The sequence below is a fragment of the Rhinichthys klamathensis genome, unplaced genomic scaffold, assembly GCF_029890125.1.
Source record: "Rhinichthys klamathensis goyatoka isolate OS25496 unplaced genomic scaffold, OSU_Roscu_1.1 h1tg000001l_1, whole genome shotgun sequence".
NCBI classification, from domain to species: domain Eukaryota; kingdom Metazoa; phylum Chordata; class Actinopteri; order Cypriniformes; family Leuciscidae; genus Rhinichthys; species Rhinichthys klamathensis.
The window spans coordinates 1,728,127-1,753,533 of NW_026606555.1; the positions used below are offsets into that span (position 1 = coordinate 1,728,127).

The 25,407-nt window shown below is 37.6% G+C and overlaps 1 protein-coding gene across 4 annotated transcripts in view; it reads left to right on the forward strand.

Moving 5' to 3' along the window:
- Positions 1-25,407, forward strand: part of scara5 (scavenger receptor class A, member 5 (putative)) — a 249,412-nt gene that overhangs the window by 180,746 nt on the left and 43,259 nt on the right. For all 4 annotated transcript variants that reach the window (XM_056245403.1, XM_056245335.1, XM_056245465.1 and 1 more), the window contains 4 exons: positions 3,396-3,584; positions 20,091-20,579; positions 23,213-23,293; positions 23,477-23,584. In XM_056245403.1, coding sequence (XP_056101378.1) covers positions 3,396-3,584; positions 20,091-20,579; positions 23,213-23,293; positions 23,477-23,584 — 867 coding nt within the window. The remainder of the gene's footprint in view (positions 1-3,395; positions 3,585-20,090; positions 20,580-23,212; positions 23,294-23,476; positions 23,585-25,407) is intronic.

A 25,407-nucleotide genomic window follows, 5' to 3' on the forward strand; every position in this document is an offset into this window, starting at 1 on the left:
TCTATCACACACCCTTCACCATACAGACATGGTTTTATTTCAGTTCAAAGTTCAACAAAGTTAGAGTTGGAAACATCTTGAAAAGAAAATTGTCTTTCTCCATAAATTGAGCGTCAGCGTCAGTTCTGGCAGGCCAGGTAGTCAAGCAGCTGCTTATGCTATTTGCTATCAACACTGTCCCGTCAGCTGATCTGCTCCAGCTGAGCCGCATTAGCTGGTTAACTCCCCTCGCTGTTCAATGGCCAAAGCTCAAACAAGGCGCCCTATTTAAAGCTCATTCACCCTGCTCATACATGCTTGCTGCTCGCTCTGCTGGCTCGCTGCTCGCTTCTGCTGCAAATATTGACACAGGACTCGACGTGATTCATTCTCCATTCATCTCTGAAAATCTTCACGAAGCTAAGTTCCTTTTTTCATTGCTAAAAGCTATCAGTGTGTTGGCAACATGCTTCTTGTTAATGCTATCAGTGTGTTGGCAACATGCTTCTTGTTAATGCTATCCGTGTGGCATTTGGGCTATCTAACTAGTCGTTTTCATAAAAATGCTTATGCGATCATATTGGCTACGTGCGTTATCTGTTGTCATTGGCAACTGATCGCGTTGCTCACGCTGGCTTTTACCACTATGCAGTGCAGATTCAAACAGCTTGCTGTGATAGGAATTAACTTCTGCGGACTGCCTCCGGACCGTATACAGCTACGCATTGTGCAACAACTACGGCGGCGAAACTCGCTCCGGTTTAACCCTTTAAGCTATGGGGCGGTGGTTTCTGCTGCTTCCGAACGATACCTCCGTCCCGATGTTCGGGATATTCTTGACGACCAGAAGCCATGAACTCAAGTCTCTGATTTGTTTCGTTAATAAAACACATTTGATCATTATTTTGCTCGTGCTCTGCTCAGTTAACGCCCCTGAATGCGCTATCAGCTGTTAATTTATTCATCTAGCTCGTTCTCAGAGGTGGATTAGTCATCTATCCATAGAGCTTACACTGTAGACTGTCAAACAGTTTAAATACAGATAATCTAGGTAACAGCATGTTTTAGCTATTGCGGTCTTGATTAGTCATTTCAGTAATTAATTAATATTTTACTATTATAAATCGCTAAATTAGGGCGGCTCAGTCGACACCGTTCGAGACACTCAATTTTGTTTTGGGGGGAATAGCTCATGTGGTTAAATAATCATCCTCTGTATCACAGAGGATTGCCAGGTGTGGTTTTGTTTGGGGGGATATTCTAGCTCTCACAGTCTAAAACTGTGTGAGCGTTCCCTAATGCTGCTGTCCTCTGACTCTCTGCTATTTCATGGTGCTCATGAAAGGTCAGAGGACTCCCTGAACAGAGCCATACCGCCAAATTTCAATTCAGGAACATCAACCTGTTTGCAATCTATTCAAATAATTCTTAATTATTTTGTCTGTGTGTTCTTGACTTTATGGACCTGACAGAAATTGAGCGTCAGCGTCAGTTCTGGCAGGCCAGGTAGTCAAGCAGCTGCTTATGCTATTTGCTATCAACACTGTCCCGTCAGCTGATCTGCTCCAGCTGAGCCGCATTAGCTGGTTAACTCCCCTCGCTGTTCAATGGCCAAAGCTCAAACAAGGCGCCCTATTTAAAGCTCATTCACCCTGCTCATACATGCTTGCTGCTCGCTCTGCTGGCTCGCTGCTCGCTCTGCTGGCTCGCTGCTCGCTTCTGCTGCCCGCCACCTCCCCAGCTCCTCCTTATGCATAACGTGGCATTTGCTATGTCATGTTGCCTGCTCTGTTCACAGGGGGATATTCTAGCTCTCACAGTCTAAAACTGTGTGAGCGTTCCCTAATGCTGCTGCTGCTGTCCTCTGACTCTCTGCTATTTCATGGTGCTCATGAAAGGTCAGAGGACTCCCTGAACAGAGCCATACCGCCAAATTTCAATTCAGGAACATCAACCTGTTTGCAATCTATTCAAATAATTCTTAATTATTTTGTCTGTGTGTTCTTGACTTTATGGACCTGACAGAAATGTCTTAGTTTGATCATACATATTTCAAAGTTGAGGATTCATTATTTTGATATAGCTTGAACAAACACTATAACATCTTAGTTGATGAGTTTATTGACAAAACATACTATATATTTAACATATGAGCAGAAACTCCTAAAAAAAAGCTTATTTGATGTCTATTTTAGAGTAAAAACTTTATCCAAAACGAGTCAACGAAATGTTATTTAGTCTGTAACAGTGCCTATCTGTGCGTTCATTCATTCATTCATTCACACACACACACACACACACACACACACACACACACACACACACACACACACACACACACACACACACACACACACACACACACACACACACACACACACCCACACACACACACACACACACACAAACATGATTCACATTTAACAGTACGCTATTTTTCCGTTTACAGACACTACGTTATTCTATATCGCGATTAGAACAAAGCACTTGCAAAAAAACACTTACTTCTCAGCTGAATCTGTTCATCCTCGAAGTGAAAATAAACCCAGTGGTAAATGTCCCAGGATTGTTCCTCATATAGCCGCGCAAGACGACAGTAGATTAATCTGACTAAAAAATAATGTGTGTTTTCAGAGTTTATGGGCGTTAACGCGTCTCAATGTGTTGCTTCACATATTTGCGTTTGAATAGCGCGTGCTCTCCGTGGGCGTGTCACATTACCAGAGATAATCAGCTGAGAGAACGATAATGAGACGGGCTGACACGTCTCTCTTTTTATATAGATGACATAAACGGAGAATAATAATTTTAGTTTTGAATGGGATCATTTAAAAGTACAAACTCAAATGATTTAAAAGATATATTGCTTATGGCTGGGTGAATAGTATTAGCTGAGTTGTGTTGAAGATTAGAGACGTGCTCCAGAAAAAAAGTTCACGGTGACCGAGAGGCAGAACGCACACCCTGTTTATTTTCTTTATTTTACAAAAGCACAATATTTTATTTCGATTGTATGTGGGCACATAAAAAAGTAGACATTTAACAGATTATTTTCTCATATTTCTTAACTCTATATGAACAGAAATGATGGTAGTACTTTAAGTCTATTTTTCTGCTATGTGAAAAAAAACGAGCAAAACGCGCCCGCGCGTTTCTGGTCCCCAGAGGGTTAATGATTAAACTTCAGTAAGTCGACCCCAGGGGGAAATTAATCCTCTGTTCTCAGTTCTTGAACAAAGTGTCAAAGCAGTTAGCTAAGTTTAGTGCAAGTCATGTATAAGTTTGGGTGCAGCTATCCAAATGGCTACCGATGGAGAACACCATCCAGGTGCCCAGATAATTGGAGATTGTGCAGTGTGGAATTTGTAACCGGTCATTTTAAAATAACAATTTTTTCAACATTTATCCCTTTCCAGTATCAAAATCCCATGCATCTTCACAGAGGGAGGAAGCACTGCTGGAGAATGTGACTCGTCTGGGAGAGCACACTGAGACCTTGCAGAGATCTCTTAGCCAACTCCCCTCCCAAAGCGACGACCTTCTGGAGAACATCTGGAAGCTTGAGAGCCTCTTCCATAATCATAGCGAACAGCTGCAACAGCTAGGTAACCGCCAAAATGCAAAGCAGAAGAGTCTAGAAAGTTATTTATACCCACTTGTTAGTCAAACACATTTTTAATAACCATATTAATACCCATCAATTTACTTGCATATTTTTTTCATTAATTTTGTAGAGGAAGTGACACCATATTCTTATTTTATATTGATATATAGAAATGACAAAGTATGATAAAAATTAAGGGCCATATCATACACCCGGCACAATGCAGCACCAGGCGTGACGTGAGTGTTTTTTTGCTAGTTTCAGCCCGACGCAGTTATCATCAGTGTTCAGGCGCATTGTTGGCGCGTTGCTATTTTGAGGCAACTGAAATAGACTGTGCCATTGACCAACTGAAACTTGGTCTAAAGTCAATGGCGCATAAAATAAATAAATAAAATGTCGTTATTTAAAGAGCGCGTTAGTAATGTGTGCCTATAGGCGGGTCCACAACGCGCGTACACTCTGCTTATTACACACACAGGGACGCACAGCAGCACACAAACTAGCCAAATAACTAGCCAAATATTAAAAATAAAAGGATTACAATGTAAAAGATTATTATTGTGTACATAAAAATATGGTTTGCGCACGTTAACCTCTCGCACAAGCAGATCCGTTTCCTCTCTGGAGACGCGTTCAGTCTTTCCACTATGGTGCGAGCGCAACTGGCTTTAAAAGGAATGGGAGATGAGACTCTGATTGGTTTATTTCACGTTACGCCCAAAACACACCCATTACTCATTAAGAGAATAGGGACAACCCTTTTAGACCATGCACCTGGCGCCCCGACCATTTTCCCCGCTGTTAAACTAGCAAAAGTGGATTCGGACCCGCCCTAAGTGCACTTGCACCGTGCACTTTAGACCATGCTCTTAGATCGTTAAAATAGGGCCCAAAATGTTCAGTTCTTGAGTTCATATGTTGTATGACAGTCAGTATTACATGAACATTTTTGCTGTTTGGGAAGACCTCCAAAGACATCTGGTGACAAAAGTTGTTTGCTGATTAGAAACCAGGCCTTCTCCCTTACATGAAGGTAAATGTCATGAAGTTTAACCTGAGATGTCCACAAATATACAAAAATATAAGTGAGGGATGATTGAGCATCATTGAAGATAGCTGAAAATAACAAGCAGAATCACTGAAGGAAAAAGAAACACAAGAACTACAACTGACTTCAGGCACAGCCTTAGATGAAATCAACTCAAGATAAAAGAAGACATTAAATCTCTCAAGATCTCAGCAGAGGAGGATTAACCTTAATCCCTTTATACAGTGTATATTTTATATTTCAACATGTTTCCAGCGACACATTTTGCTCTTAAAGGGTCACTTCACCCATTTGCATTAAGGTTTGTATTGTTAGAAACCCAGTCATATATTATAATGATGGTGGAATTTTGCTTGTTTTTTTTATGAGATGGGAGAAAAAAGGATTTAAGTGTTTTACTTCCTTCCTATCGTGATGTAAATATCGTCATTTTGCGTCACGATAGGACGGAAGATAAATTTCATTGCATATTAAGAAAACTACAGTCTTTAGCTCATTATTATTCAAGGGCGTGGGACCCACTCACCCCACCGGCCTATTACAGATCAGTGGGTGGGACTAAACCTGAAGAAACTAAACTATTAATTCGCCATCTTGCTTGGAAGACAGCAAGCTAAGCTAACAAGCGCTCAAGGAGTTAGATTTACCATAATGCCTGAATTTACGACACACGATATGGAAGACGAGGATTTTGAAAATCTTTTGCTCGAAACTGATGTTCGTGGCTATTTATACGAGCCACAATATAGCGAAGAGCAGCTGTGGCTGTTGGAGAAACAAGAGGCGGCGGCGTCGGCTGCGTCGGGTTCGTTGATGTGGGAAGAATGAGACGGGAATCGGCGAACATTTAAACATTTTAATAGTAAAATAAACAAATACAAAACAAAAGTATAAGCCAGCAGCCCCGCACTGCTGGCCACACACAACAGAAACAAAACACACCATAAAATCAGGCCTGTTCCTCTCTCGATCTGCCCTGTCGCTCCTCGTTTTATGCGTCCGCTCCTCGGTGAGAGACGCGAGAGAGACCAGTGCGTCTCACAGGTGTCGTTCATTATCACTCACGCCACCGGCCTCGCGCCGCTCTCACGTCCCTCGTCCTGCTCGCCACAGCCAACTAACTATACATTTTGTGTGAAATGAATTTCTAACTCTGTTGGCAGCTAACGTTTGCCCTGTAGAGTAGACGGAAGAGTGATTTCTCTGATGTTTGCGACTTTGCGCTGTTCTGGATTAGTGGGAGTGGCTTGCGGAGCTGTGCAACGTGGTGCATTCTGGGAGTTGTGGTCTTACACACAAATGCGCCCTAAAGTTATTTTCTGTCTTTTCTCGGTCAAGAGGGCACCAAATTCAAAATTTCTTTTACATTTCGACTACATATATGACCCACTTTCAATAAAGATTAATGTTGAAATGGGTGAAGTGCTCCTTTAAATTACTTTCCTCCACTGGATCAATCGCGTTCTTCTTCTTCTGAGGGAAATTCAAGGTAAACTCACAGCTTGTCTTCCAAACTCGATGAAAAGCAGAGGAATGATGAAGCCTGATGTTTGTTTATTGAGGTGATGGGGGCGATTAGACGATTAGCGTTTGAAAGGCTGCGCTGCGCATGGGTGTGGACACATTAAAGATTATGAGGTCAGACAGGGAAGACTGTACCTCTCATTGGTTTCATATGGATTACATAAACTGAGAGTATTTGTTTTCGATATGACTTATTTAAAAGTAGACACTTCAAGCTTTCTAAAGACATCTCTCATGTCTGTGTGGCAAGTATTCACTGAGTTTCCGTTCATTTTTGAAACGCGTTTCAGAAAAAAGTTCACAGAGACTGAGACGGTAGAAAGCGCACCCTGTTTGTTTTCTTTATTTTACAAAAGCACAAAGTTTTGTCGTTATTGTGAGTGTACACAAATAAAAGTAGACTCTTAACAGCAGGGGCGGACAGGCCATCTGGTGGGCCGACGTGCTTTTTGGGCCGATAAATCTCATACTTTAAAAATGTTATTTATTTTTTGTCTGAACGGCCCATTTATACTCGTACATTGGTGGCGCTGGGTTCTTTGTGATCAGTGACTGCTTTAGTTGGGCTCTTGACCCTTAAAATCAGAGAGAAAACAAATCAGGTGATGTTGGTTATGTATTGATTATGACATAATCATCAATGTATTGGCCTGATTCACTGAGCCTCATATAGAGTCTTATCTTTGATTCATTAATTTTACATTATTGATTGTAGTAGCCCTCCCAGATAGCACAAGTCTATTTGATGTTATATTTACATCTGGAAGACGTATTTTTAAGAGTGTTTGCTCATCTGCAAGACGTCTATAGGACATTTCCTGTCAGATGTCAAATAGACGTTTAGAAGATGTCAGTTTAACATGCATTCTAAATCATTACATCTTAAAGACATCTTCTAAACGTCTATTTGACATCTGACAGGAAACGTCCTATAGACGTCTTGCAGATGAGCAAACACTCTTAAAAATACGTCTTCCAGATGTAAATATAACATCAAATAGACTTGTGCTATCTGGGCTATGATTCTACAGCATGTGGTCCACCAGTGTTGTGATAATCTGAAGAATTTTAAAAACATTCTGCACAATAAAGGGTTGAACTACTGTATCTTTCAGACACACACAGACATCACGATTCAGCATATAAATCTTAACAACGGTGATGATAAAAGTGCAGTGCATGATGGGAGCCATCAATCAAAACTCATATCTCCCAGCATGCATAGCAGCATGAATAAATCATGCTGAATTGCCTTAGTATTTTCTTTTATTATTATTATCTGCTTTTATTTTTGCTGTTGTTTTTGTTGCAACTTTTTTGTAGCTTGTTTTGTGATGTTCAGAGTTTTATCTGATTATTTTGTTGATTGTCACCGTTGTTGAGATTCATACGCTGATTCTTGATATCTGTGTTGGTCTAAATCGTACAGAAGGTCAAAACCTTTTTTGTACACCATGTGTTTTTAAAGTTACAGAGCCTTTATACTCAAAAACATTAAATATATTAGTATTTATCATTCCTCATAATGAATGTGTTTTATAAACACACAGTTAAAGCAGCCAGAGAAAATGTAAAGTTAGAAAGTCAAGGGTCAAGAGACCAACTAAAGCAAACACTGATCTCCATAATGGCGACTTCAAACTTTATTATTTTCAATAAAACATCAACGTCTAAACCTCTGGTAATTCTCAATAATACATTTTATGACAAATTGGTTTGTAATACAATATTTTTAAATTACAGGCAACCACAGCTGGCAGTTTTTTTTTTTTTTTTTTTTTTTACCATAAACTGAAGTTCAATGCCATAAAACCTAAAATATTACTACCATATTTTTTTACGGTAAAGTACTGGCAACCACAGCTGCCAGTTTTATTACCGTAAATTTTAGTTCAATGATCATGAAAAAAAAAAAAAATTGCTACATATTTTTTACGGTAAATGCAAATTTTTTTTTACAGTGTACTTCCAAAATCCATACATTTAACAGTATTTTACTGTAAAATTACATGAAATGTCTCATGAGAGCTATTACAGTTTTTCACTGTATATATTAAGGGTACATACTGTTAAGCAATTAACATATCTTTTCCATTGCTTTTTTACAGTTTTTTACCGTTGAAATTACATAAGAAAATTACAGTCATGGGATTAATATTATAATTACTATTATGTAATAGTGTAATGTAGACAGACACTATCACAACTAAAAGAGGTTTGAGTTTTTCTTTGTTCAATTTGCACACTGAATATGGGTTGGAGCTCTTAAAGTGCAACAGATTGATGAGTTCATTATTAAAATGCACAAAAAGTTATTACGGAAAGGCATGCACCCCAACCCGCATAGAGGGACAGAGGTCCACTTACCAAAAATCCTGTGGGAAACACTGTTATAGCTATGGCAATGCAGCTTATAGCTTGTTTTAGGATTCATCACTCTGGAGTATAGTATTAATTATACTAGTATTAATTATACTAATAATATTTTACTATTATACTAGTATTATTAGTATTATAGTATTAATAAATTACAAGTTTTGAGTTATTTCATCTGTTAAATCACTTATTCATACTCACTCATTACATGGCATTAGTGGTTTTAAGGAATAGGAGATGGTATACGTATTCAAGGGCGTGCAAAGATCGGTGGTGTTTATGATCATATGTAGTGGGCCGGTCTGGGCCAAAATGCCAGGGCCAATTTTTTTTGTCCCAGTCCAGCCCTGCTTAACAGTTTCGAATGATGTATAACACTTATCTGTATGACCAAAAACTAAGGAGTATTATAAGTCTCTATCCCACTGATAAGAAAAAATGTGAGGTGGTCACGTCGGCTTGACCGCTGACCTCAGGAGGTTTATGGAGGTAGTAGGGTAGATTTTTATGATCCCTTAATAGAGCCATATGATTGGTCCAAGGTGCTATTATGCCTAGTTGGACATGTGACGCCACTGCATATTCCTTACATCTCAACAATGGTGACAATTATAAAGCATGTTGCAGTGCATTCTGGGTGCCACCAACCAAAACTCATTCATGGCTCCCATCATGCATTGCTGCATGAATAAATAATGAGCTTATGATCTGTTTGTCACCATTGCTGAGATTCATATGCTGATTCTTGATGTCTGTGTGTGCCTACTCAAAATATTTTTTAGGAAGTTTATTTTTTATTTATTGATTTGATCATTTAAATTTCATTGAAAAGTCTAAAAATAGTATGCTCTACAATGACAGTGCTGCTATTATTCGTAAGGTAAACTTAACTCAGAAATTCGGTTTAATATAAGTTCAGTGACTCAGGTCAAATGATTGTGAAATAATGATTATGTTAAAACACAACCAACACCTTCAGATGACCTTTGTTTATTGTTCAACCGGCTGTTATAACTCATGTACAGCAACCAAACAAAATCTAAAGTTAATAAGTTAATGGTCAAGAGCCCAACTAAAACACACACTTATCTCCATAATGGTGACTTAAACATTCCGGTTTTCTCCTTCAGAGATTCTGCTTGTTAACATCAGGTGTCTTCAATAATGCTCAATCATCACTCAGTTATTCACCTCAGAGTTTAATTGGGTCGCTTAAAATGACCAAATTCCATGATGTTGAAGCTACATGAACATATTATGTTTGTTTAACGAAACATAGTTATGTGGAACCGGTGGAACCTGTTTACATAAAAAAGTTAAGTAAAGCCAACATATCATTTTTTTGAGTGTGGCGGCGAAGCCAATAAACGGGCTTGGTGGTCGGAAACGACGAGATGGTTTATGGACAGACTTTCAGTTTCAGTATAATCCAGCGGTTCTCAAAGTGTGGGGTGCGCCCCACTGGCGTGACAGGTCTCCTCCAAAACGGGAGGAAATTTTCCGTTTTATGCCTTTTTTATCTTTATTCGTTCATGGCGAGTTCGCATCGTCAAATTCATCTTTGCAGCGACACCGAAAACACCAGTTTATTAATAAACAATTAAATGTCTCCTTGCTATTTTTTTTACACATTCATAATCATTACTTTTGCCGGTTCTTTGTGGCAAGCTTTATGCGTGCGGTCGTGCGCTTGAGTGCGGCTATAATGCTCAATATCCTGTATAGCCTATTTAAGTAATTAAATTAATATAAAGGGGCAATTTGTCCACTAATGGCTTAAATGAACAAGTCGACTAGAATAAAAACTTCAGTCGGAGGCAGCCCTTATTCCACATATTCTCGAACCAGCAGGCCATTCTGTGTTGAGCGCGCGACCCTGAGCTGAATGAGCGAGCGGAGGAATATTCAGAAATGCGCTCTCCGCTCACATTCTCTGATTGGAACAAAGGAATATCAAAGTAATTAATCATTAGTTTATATCTTATACACTGCCCATACACTACCCATCATTTTAATCCCATATCAAACACAGTATACTGTAAAAAAAAATCCTAATATCACAGAAAATAACTGTGAGTTTTTGACGATCATTTTCTTTCATTTTAAATTGTACTCAAAACACTGTAAAATTCAAATAATATCTGTAAAATAAAAATGCAGCTGATATTTTAGGTATTGTGACATTAATGACAAATTCCAGTCATTCACATTTTTTTTACAGAAAATTGATTGTATTTTTCATACAATATTTTTCTATTTTCTTAAATTAAATAAAAATGTATGTAAAATTACAAATATAATCTGTAATTAAACGGTAACAAAACAGTTAAATGATTACATGACTGGCAGCCCAAAAAAACTGTAACATTTAAGTAAAACATCATCAATTAAATAAACTGAAAAACACTGTTATTTACAGGTATTTCCTGCATTATTATGATCAAATACCTTCATTGTAAAAAAATCATAAAAAAATGGTCAAATGACTGGCAGCTACGGCTGCAAAACAAAAACCATAAAATTAAAGTAAAATATTCAAATTTAAATAAACTGAAAAAACACTGTTATTTCACAGGTATTTCCTTCATTATAATGATCAAATACCTTCATTGTAAAAAAATCGTAAAAAAAGGGTCAAATGATTGGCAGCAAAGGCTGCCAAACAAAAACCATTAAATTAAAGTAAAATGTGTTAATTTAAATAAAGTGCAAAAAACTTTAACAGAAATTTGATGTCACCATGATTGAGATCAGTGTTTGCTTTAGTTGGGGTCTTGACCTTTAATTTATACCATTAGTTTTTCTCTGGCTGCTTTAACTGTGTATTCAATATACATTATTTATAGCAATTAAAGCAAGAGAAAATATCAGCTGATGTTGGTCATTTATTGATGATGTTATAGCCATCATATGGTGACTTGATTCACTGATATGACAGTAAAATACTTGAGTGTATCTTTTGAGATTACATTATAAATAGATTTGCATAAGTTTTAAATAAAGTCTATGATTGTCATACTTTTCCCCATGAACCTTGATATGTTGAAACAAGATTATTCCAATCTGAAATTTATGAAAAATATCTCTTATAAAGAAAATGTTTGAGCTGGTTTATTTTTTTTATGAGTATAACATCAATAATCAACATATCAATAATCAACATATGAATCTCAACAATGGTGACAATCAACAAAGCCTTTATGTGACTTTATAGTAGTTGATCACCATTGTAGTGATTCATACGCTGATTCTTGATGTATGTGTGAGTCTGTATGATCCTGTCAAAATATTTTCTGTATGACTTGATCAAATCTTAGTATCACGGCACTGCATGATCTTCTATAACAGTATTGGTTTGCAAAATTAACAACTAATATTTAACAAATTAATCAGATATTACACTCTTCAGGTAGCATCATTAAAGCATTCAACTACATGGTGACTATTGTCACTAATAAGTGACCAGATCTTCTGATCTGAGTTTCTCTTGGATTCCTACCATAACCAATATGTATCAGAGACACACAGTTAAAGCAGCCAGAGAAAAAGTAATGTTAAAACCAAAGGGTCAAGAGCCCGACTAAAGCAAACACTGATCTTCATCATGGTGACATCAAACTTTATTATTTTCCATAAAAAAACAACTTCTAAACATCTGTTAATTCTCAGTAAGATTGTTAGTATGCAATAAATAAAGTCTGGATTGTAATAAGTGAGGATGCAGAGATCTTGAGAGATCTGTTAGTGTTTAATGTTCTGTTGGGATGTAAATTGTTTTTGTATGGTGTGTTTTGTGTGTCACCATTGTGTTGAAGAGTAGAGCCTGTGCTTCAGTTCAGGATGAGCAGAATAACACTGATGAAATGCTGCATGTTGCTTTATTTAACTGACAGTAACTTTGTAGTTGCTGATGCAGTGACGTATAGTCACAGTAAATCATGCATCACCTACATCTTTCTTAATAAAAAAATCTGAAAATATGTGAAATAACTGTGTTTCTGTTAAAAAGCTTAATGAAGATTTCTACTTTTGCGCTTATTTAAATTAGGCTATTTTACATTCATTTTATGGTTTTTGTATGGCAGCCATTGCTGACAGTCATTGACTGTTTTTTATGGGATTGTTTTTACAGTTAGGGTGTTTGATCGTAATAATCCAGATAATAACTGTAAAATAACAGTGTTTTTCTGTAAAACATTTAAGAAAAATATCTGTAAAATGTTTTTGCACTTAATTTAAATTAGGATATTTTACTTTATTTTTACGGTATTTGTTTGGCAGCCTTTGCTGCCAGTCATTTGACTCTTTTTTTACGATTTATTTTTTACAGTGATGTTATGTCTATTTTATCTATTTAAAATATACACTACCGTTCAAAAGTTTGGGGTCGGTACGATTTTAAATACTTTTAAAAGAATTCTCTTCTGCTAACCATGGCTGCGCTTATTTGATTAAAAATACAACAAAAATCAGTTATAGTATTAAATATTATTCCAGTGTAAATCAGCTGTTTTCTGTGTGAATATATAGTAAAGTGTAATTTATTCCTGTGATCAAAGCTGAATTTTCAGCATCACCAGTGTCAGTGTCTTCAGTGTCAAATGATCCTTCACAAATCAGTATAATATGAGGATTTGATGCTCAAGAAACATTTATTATTATTATCAATGTTGAAACAGTTGTTGGTCTGTCAGTTGTACAGTTTTTTTTTTTTTTGGATTCTTTGATGAATAGGAAGTTCAAAAGAACAGCATTTGTTTGAAATAGAATCTTTTGTAACATTATAAATGTCTTTACTGTCCTTGATAAATAAAAGTATTGATTTCTTTCCTCCAAAAAATAAAAATAAAATTCTCACTGACCCCAAACTTTTGAACGGTAGTGTATCACGTTATTAAGTAGGCTAAAGGCAGAGAGCTGTGTGCATTCTTCTTCCCTTTGCCACATCATATCTCTGTGAGATGGGCTTTTCAGCTGTTTCAGTTTCACTAAAAACAAAGTACAGATCTCAGCTGAACATTGAGCATGACTTTTGAGAAATTGTGCAATTCAAAACAGGCTCATTGCAGCCACTAATGCAGGGATAAATAGACCTGTCTTGCCAAATGGATTTCTATTCTTTTCTTTTTTTTAACAGATTGCAAAGTGGCACTTTTATTTCTTTTCTATTTTTAAACTTGACACCAATTTTGACAGAGCCGCATTTTATTTTCTCTAATACTAAAATTGACTAAAACTTGATTAAAACCTTTTTGCGTTTTCGGCGACTAAAACTTGACTAAAAGCTTTTTTTGTTTTCGTCGACTAAAACTTGACTAAAACTATGAAGTTTTTAAGTGACTAAAATGTGACTAAAACTAAAAAGCATTTTCGTCCAAAAGACTAAGACTAAAACTAAAAGGGCTGCCAAAAACAACACTGGTTACATTTTGCAGCAATTATCAGTCCTTCCAGAAAAACGCGGAGTTTTTTTGTGATTGTTGCGGGCAAAAATCCTTGATTACGCGGCCCGTTTTCTTTAAAAATGCGATGGAATATGCAGGATATTTATGCAATTTTTTGCGATGAAATTGCGGGAACTTGCAAAAATTGCGGGAACTTGCAAAAATTGCGGGAACTTGCAAAAATTGCGGGAACTTGCAAAAACTGAGGTTTGATGAAAAAGAGAAAAAAAAGTGATTCCCCCAACACCCTGTTCTCACTAGGCTACTACCTTAATGTAAAGAGTCCTTTCTTATTACTTCCTATGATAAGCAAGCATACTACATCACAGAAAGTGCTGGAAATATTTAATTTCTCATCTTGTTTTATTTCAGACTGTAACGAGTGGAAATAAGGTGTGGCCCCTTTAAGAGCTGCGCGCTCCCAACTGTCTGCAGTATTATATTTGTATGTGCCATGCGCCTCGAACACCCCATGTGTGCGGGTAATTTCTGTTTGATGCTACTTTTATCTTATTTTGTTTATTAAGTAACGATGTGGACGGTAGAACGTGTGACAGACAGTTACGAGTTCGATTTGGGAATAAAGTGCGAGTTGTGAGATGCCAATCGCCTCCGTGAGTCTGTCTGGCCTCTGCAATAACTTCAGCTGTGAGCTATCCCTATTTTTCTTCCCGACACAACGCGTTACAAGACCTTAATAAACACATTAAACTTACAAAACATTGAGTCAAACCAGTTCTGTAGCTTTACTAGAGGAATATGCTACAGCTTCAGTAAAAATGAATAAATGAAATATTTAAAAATAAAGTGTGCTCCTGTTTTACAGCTTTTCAATGATGTTCACGTCGCGTAATTACGTCACTTCATAACGTCCCCATGGCAACAGGGGGAAGTGGCTGCTCTTGTGTGAAGCAAACGCAACATTTTCCAACTTTCTGCTAAGATATATGTGACTTTTTTGCGACGAAAATGCGGGGATTATGAAATCATGCAAGCCCCGCATATTTTGCGCGGAAATCAGCAATTTATGCGGCGAAATTGCGGAGTATTTGAAAAAATGCGACCCCCGCAAAAATATGCGGACTTTGGCTGATTTTGCATTGAATTCAGCGATCGCATAATCGCGTTTTTCTGGAGGGACTGAATTATTATACTTTCTACTCCACTACATTTCTACAACGTTCTGTTACATTTTCGTTAAATTTTCTGATCAGTTTTCCCCTGCCAAAACGTCATCCTGACCGTCCGTTCGTCGCACGTTTGTCTCACCAGTGAAGTTTGGTTGCCATATCAACCCGGTCACGCAGTGTGTTTATCGTGCAATTTATATGCGGAAATTTGTTTTTACGTGCATAGGATACGCATGGGTAGGTTTAGTAGTGGTGTGGGGTGCGTGTGTAGCCTATTATACGTTTGGTTAGGATTAGTATGGCAAGCCAAGAGGTTCAGAATTAAGCCATAAATGAATCGCGTTTACAGCCAAACCCCGTCAAATTAAGCTAGATGTGTATATTGCCTAATTGCAAGCTTGTTCAGAAATGGTGACTAAAACTTTTAAAATAACGGCTTTTCCATCATTATTGAACACCATTATAGGATTATTAGGTTGAATGAGTTAGGATGAACTGTTTTATTAATCATTAGAATATAGACATAAGAGAATAAATTGTTATGCAAGTACTTTTACTTTTAATACTTAAAGTACATTTAAGATCAGGTACTTTTTACTTAAGTAGGGTTGTCATTGTGGTACTTCTACTTTCACTAAAGTAAATATGTCTCTGGTTATTTGTACTTTTACTTAAGTACTGAGATTCAGTACTTCCTCCACCACTGCATATTTGGGGAAACTCTCTAGGCAAGTAATGTGGATGAAGGGATACCATGAACATCTTAATGTCTTTGGTGCATGGTCACTCTCTCACCACAACAGTGCTCGTTCACGTATAAACATACTCCTCCAACCGCATCTTGCCAGTTATCCCTGCATCACAATCAGTACGAAATGGGCCACTGAATCCATAGATTAACAGATCTTTTTCAGAGTCCGATTTCGATAGCCATGTCTCAGTAATTGAAAGCAAACAACTGTCTCTAAATTCATGTTGAAAACGAACATGTGCGTGTAATTCCTCTTTTTTGTTGTTGATCTTATGGTGTTGGTTGTGTTTTAACATAATCATTATTTGACCTAAAACATTGAACTCATTGAGAGCAAAATTTCTGAGTTAAGTTTACCTTATGGTTTATAGCAGCACTATCCTTGTAGAGCATCGCATTTGTAGCCTTTCCTATGAAATCCAAATGATCAAATCAATTACAAAAAAAAATATCTTATGAAGGCACATACAGACATCAAGATTTAGCGTATGAATCTCAGCAATGGTGACAAACAGATCACCTCTGCACATAAGCTCATTATTTATTCATGCAGCAATGCATGATGGGAGCCATGAATAAGTTTTGTTTGGTGGCACCCAGAATACACTGCAACATGCTTTATAATTGTCACCATTGTTGAGATTCACAGGCTGATTTTTTAGGTCTGTGTGTCTTAAAGGGATATCTCTTGTGTTGTCGGGATAATTCCGGTTCACGTGGCTACGCCGAAGCGATACAATTATGTATGATAAATTTTAAGGCCAAACAAGTAGTTTGTTGAGGGTTATTTTTTTAGGGAAGGACTACATGCCTGCGCACATATATTCAAACGCGCACACCTATAGAATGAACTCTTAGTAACGCATGTGCACCTCATCAGCGTTCTCACAGGTTCGCGTTTTTAAAGTTTGCGTAGAGAGAACTTAAGAGTTTTCTGTTAAAACGGTGTCGTGTTAGCGGCCCCTAAGTTAATAACTAATTATCGTTGCAACAGAAGTGAATCAATCAAAAAGTTCAGTGATTCAGGTTTAATGATTGTGAAAAAATGATTGTTAAAACACAACCAACACCATCAGATCACCTTTTCTATGTGTTCATCTGGCTGTTATAACTCAGGTACAGCAGCCAAACAAAATCTAAAGTTTATGATTTTCTCCTTCATTGATTCTGCTTGTTAACATCAGGGGCCCTATTTTAACGATCTGAAACGCAAGTGTCAAAGGTCAAAGCGCAAGTAACTTTGTGGGCGGATCCCGGCGCTGTTGCTATTTTCCCGGCGGGATAAATGCCTCTTGCGCCTGGCGCAAATCTAAAAGGGGTTGGTCTGAAGTAGCTTCATTATTCATAGGTGTGGTTTGGGCGTAACGTGAAATAAACCAATCAGACCGTCATCTCACATTCACTTTAAGAGAGGGCGCGCATGTTCTAAAGCAGATTCCTATTATAACGGCGGATTTGCCAGGCGCGCGCCAGGAGCGGTTCACAGCCGAGGAGAGCAACGTTCTCGTCAGGGCCGTAAAACACAGAGAAGTGACATTGGGGATGGAGAAACCCACCCAAATTAACTTCTGTTAAACAGGCGTATGATAATTTGGGTAAATGTGTAAGCTACATGTATGCTTTTATAATAAATTGTCTATCTATCTATCTATCTATCTATCTATCTATCTATCTATCTATCTATCTATCTATCGTAATAATGTATGATTTGCAAAAATGAAAACTGCTGCTTAGATGAGAGAATCAAAGTGTATGCGCGTTGTGCACACGCTACATTGATTATGGCCAAGCATGCGCCCTTAAAATAGCATAATGAACAACGCGCAACGCGCTACTGACTTTAGACTAGTTTTTTTCTGGCCAGTGGCACAATTGTTTTCTGGAACTGCAAAATAGCACCAGGGATTGTTTGCGCCGAAACATGCCTCCTTTTTTGCGCTAAACCGCCCAGTGAGCGCAAGTTCATTCCCTAGTTTGCCGGCGTGCGTCTGTGGAGGGAAAAGCCCGCTTTGCACGGGTGCAAAATACGAATGATACATGCGTCGATGTACAAAGTCAATTGCGCTGGGTGCAAGATAGGGCCCCAGGTGTAGAGATGCGGGGTTGGCGGTTACAGCCGCGGACTCCGCGGATAAACCGCGGATCGGGCGGATGACGGGACGAAAAAAAATATTTTAATTAAATTCGGGCGGGTGGCGGGCGGTTTAACCAATCAAATGAAAAATATACATTGTTAAATATTGTTATCTGACTATACCTACATCCAAAAAAAAAAATCGAGCACACTTTGAAATAGTCAAATTTTCATCAGCTAGTCGAGTCTATGCAGAGACTGCTTGTTATCAGAGATGGAAACGCCGGCGAAGGAGGTACGTGACAAACTAAAAAAAGGATAATTAAAAACAAAGGAAATAGAAGGTCAGAAAAGTGTTGCCTCGAATAAGTTGTGCGCTCTCTTGATATGCACCCGTTCGATATTGTTTCTCGTAAAGGATTCCACCAAGTGGCCCAGACGTTAATTGACATTGGAGCTAAGTTCGGTGCTGTTGACGCTGGACGAGCCTGTTCTGAAGACTCCCGTTAATTTTGAATGCACGGGAAGAGAGTGGAGAGCGCGTCTTTTTCAGGCACAGTGCAATTCATTTTATACCATCAACAGGCCTAACAATCATATAATAAACTATAGAGCCTCGATATTAAAGAAACGCCGAAGTCACTCCTAGGCTTTTTCGTTGGTGCGCCATCAGCTATGCCTACAAAAGACAGATGAAATCTAACATTAATAATTGATCCATGTTAGTATACACAGCCTAATATTTTATAATGAAAAATAGACTACACAATCAAGATAGACTATTTACTTTTTAGCCTATTTATTAAATCCAGGAAATTGGTTAATGAAACATGGATTAAAATGAAGATACAATTAATACAAAACGAAATTCGCTTTAAAGAAAGGCTTTGTGCTTTTTTGAGGCCTCTGTGAAAGTTTGAAAGTCTTTTAGTGCCGCTTTCTGAGTGTTCGCGTCCGTAATGGAGAACTGTCACGTAACATTGTTGGCGCCCCATACAATAGCAGCATGTTGAAATTATGTGCCAAAATGCGTTTTCTATTAGGCTACAATGAAAATATTGTACAGTAGCCTATCAGATAAGGTCAGGTTTGCCGAAGTGCGTTTAATTTATGCTATTTATTTATTTTTGTCCCTGCGCGCCGATCGGAGACGGAGTTCACTGCTGATATTCTGAGAGCTTTCTAGTCTCGCGGCTGTCATCAGCAGCGCCTTGTATCGCCCAATCAGCGGATGGCGGGCGGGTGCGGTTTTGAAAATTGGTCAAAAACGTTGGTGCGGATGGATGGGGGACGGATGATGAGTTTTGTGATGCGGTTGCGGATGAAATAATAGCCCATCCGCGCATCTCTAATCAGGTGTCTTCAATAATGCTCAATCATCACTCAATTATTCACTTAATTATCTCAGTAACTTTAACACTATGGAGCGAATTATGTGCCATAATTAAACAAACAAATCCAGCATTTTGCAAACAAACTCGATCTGCTTTTCAAAGGAAAACTCGACTCGCAAACAAACAGAAAGCAATTTGCAAAAAACCAAAGGTCAATTTGAGCGAAAATGCTGTGGAAAATGCTTTGAACAAATACCAAATCTAGTTGATACAATTGTATATCTGTAGGCAGATATGAATTTGTATGCACTAGATTTGGTATTTGTTCAAAGGTTACATGCAATTTGTCGGATGGTTTGCATTTATTTGTGAAATAGCCTATCGCTCAATTATTTATATTTGTAAAACACAATATTGGTTACTCCACAGCATTTTCGCTCAAATTGACCTTTGTTTATGCAAATTGCTTTCTGTTTGTTTGCAATTCGAGTTTTCCTTTGCAAAGCAGATCGAGTTTGTTTGCGAATCGAGTTTTCCTTTGCAAAGCAGATCGAGTTTGTTTGCAAAATGCTGGATTTGTTTTTTTAATTATGGCACATAATTCCCTCCATATAACACTGCTTCAGTGTTACTTATAACACTGTGTGGATTATATAAACACTGAGCAGTGTTAATTTAACACTGAGGATTTTGCTGTGTACTCATCATACTTGTATTTGAGCTGCCAGTGTGAACACACTACATCACATCAACATAAAAATGAATTTACGTGTACAAGTGTGATTTAATACATGCTCTACACTTCTGTTACTAATACGACCAGGGCGACTAGCGCAGGGCTTGGAGCGTGACATCAAAGATCTGCAGGCTTTCTCCGAGCACACCACTGACTCTGTGGCTCAACTCTGGGAGCATCTAGCCATGATCAGTCAATCTAGTCAAAGGAACAGCAGCAGTCTGGGAGAGGAGTTAGCCTTTGCTGCTGGCTCTATCCGAACACAGGATGCAGTTTTAAAGACAATGGAGGTAAACGTAGAGACTCTACAGGAGCGTCTGAAGGAGGTGGGATGGACAGTGCAGACATTAAACCATTCACTTAGTGGAGATGTGAGTCTGCACCAGGTGAAAATCTGTGAACTACAGGAGAAGATTGGAAATGTGTCCTATGATGCCACAAGCATGAGGATCACACAAATACACCTTGAGGAACAGATCAGGAATGAGATTGAAATCCTAAACGTCATCACTGCAGATCTGAGGCTAAAGGAATGGGAGCACTCCATGGCACTCAAAAATTTAACTATATTACAAGGTAGGAGCTTGTCCCTTTTCTATCATCGTCTCAATATGGACAATTTTACTGAGAAAAAAAGCTTTTTTTTGTTTAAATTGTTAAGTGTTTGATGGTTTTTCTAACAGTATTTTCAAAATTTACCATTTTAATAAATATCTTAATAAGAATGCACATTGCTTGATTATAACACACAAGGTGTTCGCACTTCTGAGTAGTAATAGTAATTTTTATTGTAATTTGTCATTAGAGATATTTTTCATAACTCAACCTGTGTGGTTTATTGTCCTCTGAATCCTGCCTTGGAGTTTTTCTTCAGTGATTTAAATATTGCTGATAGTGTTTGGTTGAAAGTTTTGCACATTGTGCTTAACCTAAATATGGCCAGTACCCAGTTCATGCATTGAAATATGTTAGTCAGAGAACTCTGTGAGGACCAAAACATTTCATACTCTTTTCACCAGAGTAAAGAAATAATGTGTCTACATTATAAAAATGACCCGAGATCAGGTACAAAACATATTTACTGTATAGACACTGGTTCATGGGTTAAGTGAAATCGTCCTCTAGAGGTGAACCATTGACATTTCAAAATAGCTATGAATTAGTTTCCAAATAGTTATTCCCAGCCTTATTTACTGAAGTCATGTGACTTTGGCAGTTTGATACACCCTCTGAATCACTGGTTCGAAACAGAACATTTGTGAAGGACTAGGAGTAAAAAACACTGCACTATATATACTTCAAAGACAGTATCTGCTCATCTTGTCAAAACATTAATTCATTATAATGACATGAGGGCAGAATTATTTTAATATATAAAAATAAAAAAAACAATTGCCATGATACAAGTAAGTGTGTTTCACTATTGCAATGGCTGGGAAATAACTAATTTAATAATAATAATAATAAAAGTATTAAAAAATAAACCCAAACTAAATTATAATAAGCAAACAAGGTTGTTTCGAGCATCCTCATGAGAGATTTAATTTATTTTATTCACAGTTGATTTCCAGCTCTGTGGCTGCAAGTCACTTGTAATTGTTGTGGCATCTGCTCTTTGTTAGATCTATGTTCTCTTTTTGTGCATGCTTCCTTTGTTCTAGTTTGTTTGGAGCAGGACTCGTTCTGAGTTTCTTTGATTATCTCCTTTGTTTGTCTTTAGTATGTATATAGCCTGGGTTTTAGTTGCCCTAGAGAAATGAACATTCAATTCACGTGCAACAGCTCTGTTGGACATTCCTGCAGTCAGCATGCCAATTGCACGCTCCCTCAAAACTTGCGACATCTGTGGCATTGTGCTGTGTGATAAAACTGCACATTTTAGAGTGGCCTTTTATTGTGGCCAGCCTAAGGCACACCTGTGCAATAATCATGCTGTCTAATCAGCATCTTGATATGCCACACCTGTGAGGTGGATGGATTATCTCGGCAAATGAGAAGTGCTTACTAACAGATTTAGACAGATTTGTGAACAATATTTGATAGAAATAGGCCTTTTGTGTACATAGAAAAAGTCTTAGATCTTTGAGTTCAGCTCATGAAAAATGGGGGCAAAAACAAGTGTTGCAGTTATAATTTTGTTCAGTGTAAATTATATATTTAAATTTAAAAGCAAAGTTTAATATTAATTGTAAATTAATATAATAATTATAAGAATATATTATATGAATTATACATAATTACATATGATATAAATATAATAAATCATTAGCAGCAAAAGATGGTCAATTTTGTCTCTAAAATTATTTCACTCTAAACTGCTTTAATTTGGTGTGAGAGATACAGAGGGAGTGGCTTTAATGCATCAGATACATGTTACTTTACTCCAAATTTATTTCTGAATTTTGGTTTGGAACTCTAACTAGCTCCGCAGCAGGTTAGCAGTGTAGCGTAAGTTACCATGGCAATGAAACCAGCTAAAAAACAATCTATATTATTGAGCCCGCAAAACCAGAGTTTGCTCAAACTAATCTCAAACTTACCTGGGTAGCAAGTTCTAGCAACTAAAACCGGCTTCATGCAACAAGCTACAGAAAACATTGTTAATGGTCAGTCATCACTTGTAGATGGATCCTACTTTAATTAACTCCAGTACTACTTCAGTGTTACTCCCTGAACATATAAACACTGAACAGTGTTGTTTTAACACTGAGGATTTGGCTGTGACACTTCCCCCATTTGCCATTGGTTGGACAAACAAATACTGTAGTCCCAACCCAAACTCACACGATTGGTTGAATCAGTATTCCTGTGTCAGGACTGCTTGTGATGCTTAAACAAACAGAGCAGTGATTTGAAGGCACCACAATATTAAACTTTTGGGGGAATCTATCTATGAAGAGATTACTTATAATTATAAGAGAGTATTGTAAAAAATAATAATTACACACATACATTTTAAAGAACTGAGTAAAAGTTGTTTCACCCAAAGGGCTACAGAAAATATGTCCTATCCTTCACAGTCCACATACACACACAGTCCAAAGAGCAGGGTAAACATGTTCTCCATTGTACAAATTGGACTGAACAAAGAAACAGAGCCTGCTAGTCTAGGTCATAAGAAATCTGTTGTTAGGTGATTCTGGAGCCAGTAATGAATCAATTTTTTACACTTCTGTTTTAATTGTTAAATGTTGTTGTTCTGTTTTTAGGACCCCCAGGACCAAAGGGTGAAAAGGGTGATGTGGGGCCCCTGGGACCAGTTGGACTTCCTGGTTTGACGGGAATAAGAGGTGTAGTACCACACTCACACAACACACAGTGAAGCACAGCCAAAACACATCATCACCAGCAACTGACTGACCAGCTATAGCCTCTAAATCATCCACATGTATGAACACAACCCAATGACAGCTCATGTGTATGTCATGTGTCTTGAGTATATATCCTAAAGAAACTTTTTTTTTTTTTGTCAGGCTTGTCAGGAGAAAAGGGGATTCAGGGTCCTCGTGGACTGGCAGGAAAAGGTGGGCAGGATGGACACAATGGAGAAAAAGGAGATATTGGGCCTGAGGGACCAAAAGGTTAGGCATTTATGTTGACAAAACACACACACACACACACAGTTTTTGAATGTTGTTTGTTATATTGATGATAATGACAAAATTATAATATAGCCTGTTCATTCACTAATCTCATTCAGAGTTTAACCCTCTGGGGTCTGAGGTGTTTTCGGGGTCCTTGAGATGTTTTGGCATGCTCTGACATTTCTGCTTTTTTCAGTTGCTTATAAACATATTAATGGCACAGGTGAAATTACATTCTATATAGCACACACAGGGCTACCATAATATGTGAGCAACATGTATGTACATGTTTGTATTTTTGAGAGAATATTGTTTATGCATGGTTATTGAAAAAACTAAAAACTAAAGTTTCTAATATAAGGCCACAAATAACATACTAAATATCTGTCCACAAGACTTTTGACTAGTGGATGTTGTCGCCTAGAGTTTTTGCTTCAAATTGATCTGAAAATCATTCTGCCTAATCATTCACATAAAACAATAGATTGTTTTAAATTGTGAAAAACATTTTTTTGTTTGCAAAGGCAATATGCGGATGGGCGGAACGGCCCAACCCCCTCATGAATAATTAGGCAGTTCTCACCTGAGCAGACTGCATACTAATGAGCCTTTCATTCAGGGGTGTCACACAAGAAAGAATGCAAGGACAATATATATTTAAATAAATAAATATTTATACACACACACACACACACACACACATATATATATATATATATATATATATATATATATATACAAACAATCAAAATATAAATGAAAGCCAAAAGCACATTTTTAGTCACACCTTTTAGCCATCCACATCCCATTTTTAGCCATCCACCGCGGTAAAAATAAACCAGTCGCATTTCAAAGTCGTTCGCGAAATGACCGCCAGGTGGCGCAAAGGGACATTTAGCAAAAGGTAAGTGGGGCTAATGTCTGTAGCCTAAGGATGAAAGGATGTAGCCTACCTACAAGTTATGGTAATTTCCAAATAAGCCTACAACAAACATTTATAGCCTACTCCGTAATTGTTGGTCATACAGATAAGATATAATCTTTTAAAACTGTAAAAGGCTAATGTATAGGCCTACACTCAGAAGTAGACGTTTGGGTATTTCCTAGTGAGAAAATTCATAGCCCAGCGGTAGAACTTACGGTTCATCATCAAGATGACACGGGTTTAAATCCCGCACAAACATGGTCTGTTGTAAGTTTTTAATTTATTTAGATTTGTCTAGCTCTAAAACTCTGTTACACCATACAGTTTTTTTGCTTATATTTATAAAATACAATTATCATGCATTTCCATTTTACACTAAGGAACAAAATAGTATCCAACAGAACGACTTTGCATCTGTATAATAATAGGCTACCAATCGTAATTTCAAAAGCAGTTCTGTAAAGAAAAAAATTATATATAGCCTATATATATATATACTATATATATATATATATATATTTTTTTCAGGGCTGCCAACTCTCACGCATTGAGCGTGAGACTCACGCAATTGACCCAAATCTCACGGTCTCACTCCACACCCCCGATTTCTCACGCTGAAGTGTCAACCCGGTCGGTCAAATTCCTAAAAGATATAGTTTATCTATAGAGCCACTCGTGATCGACTAGTTATACCGCAAATTAGTTCAAATATCCCGTAATCTATCTAGAGCGAGCGTGCATGCGAGACAGATATTGTGCTCCAAACCGTGCGCACGCATGGCAGAGAGGTCTGTTCCCTACAACCTAGAGTTTTTAAAAACATGGTTTTAAGTAAAGTGTGATTTGCCAGGGGGGATTGGGATTTCCTTCTGGTCTAAACATCCCTGTTTCTGCT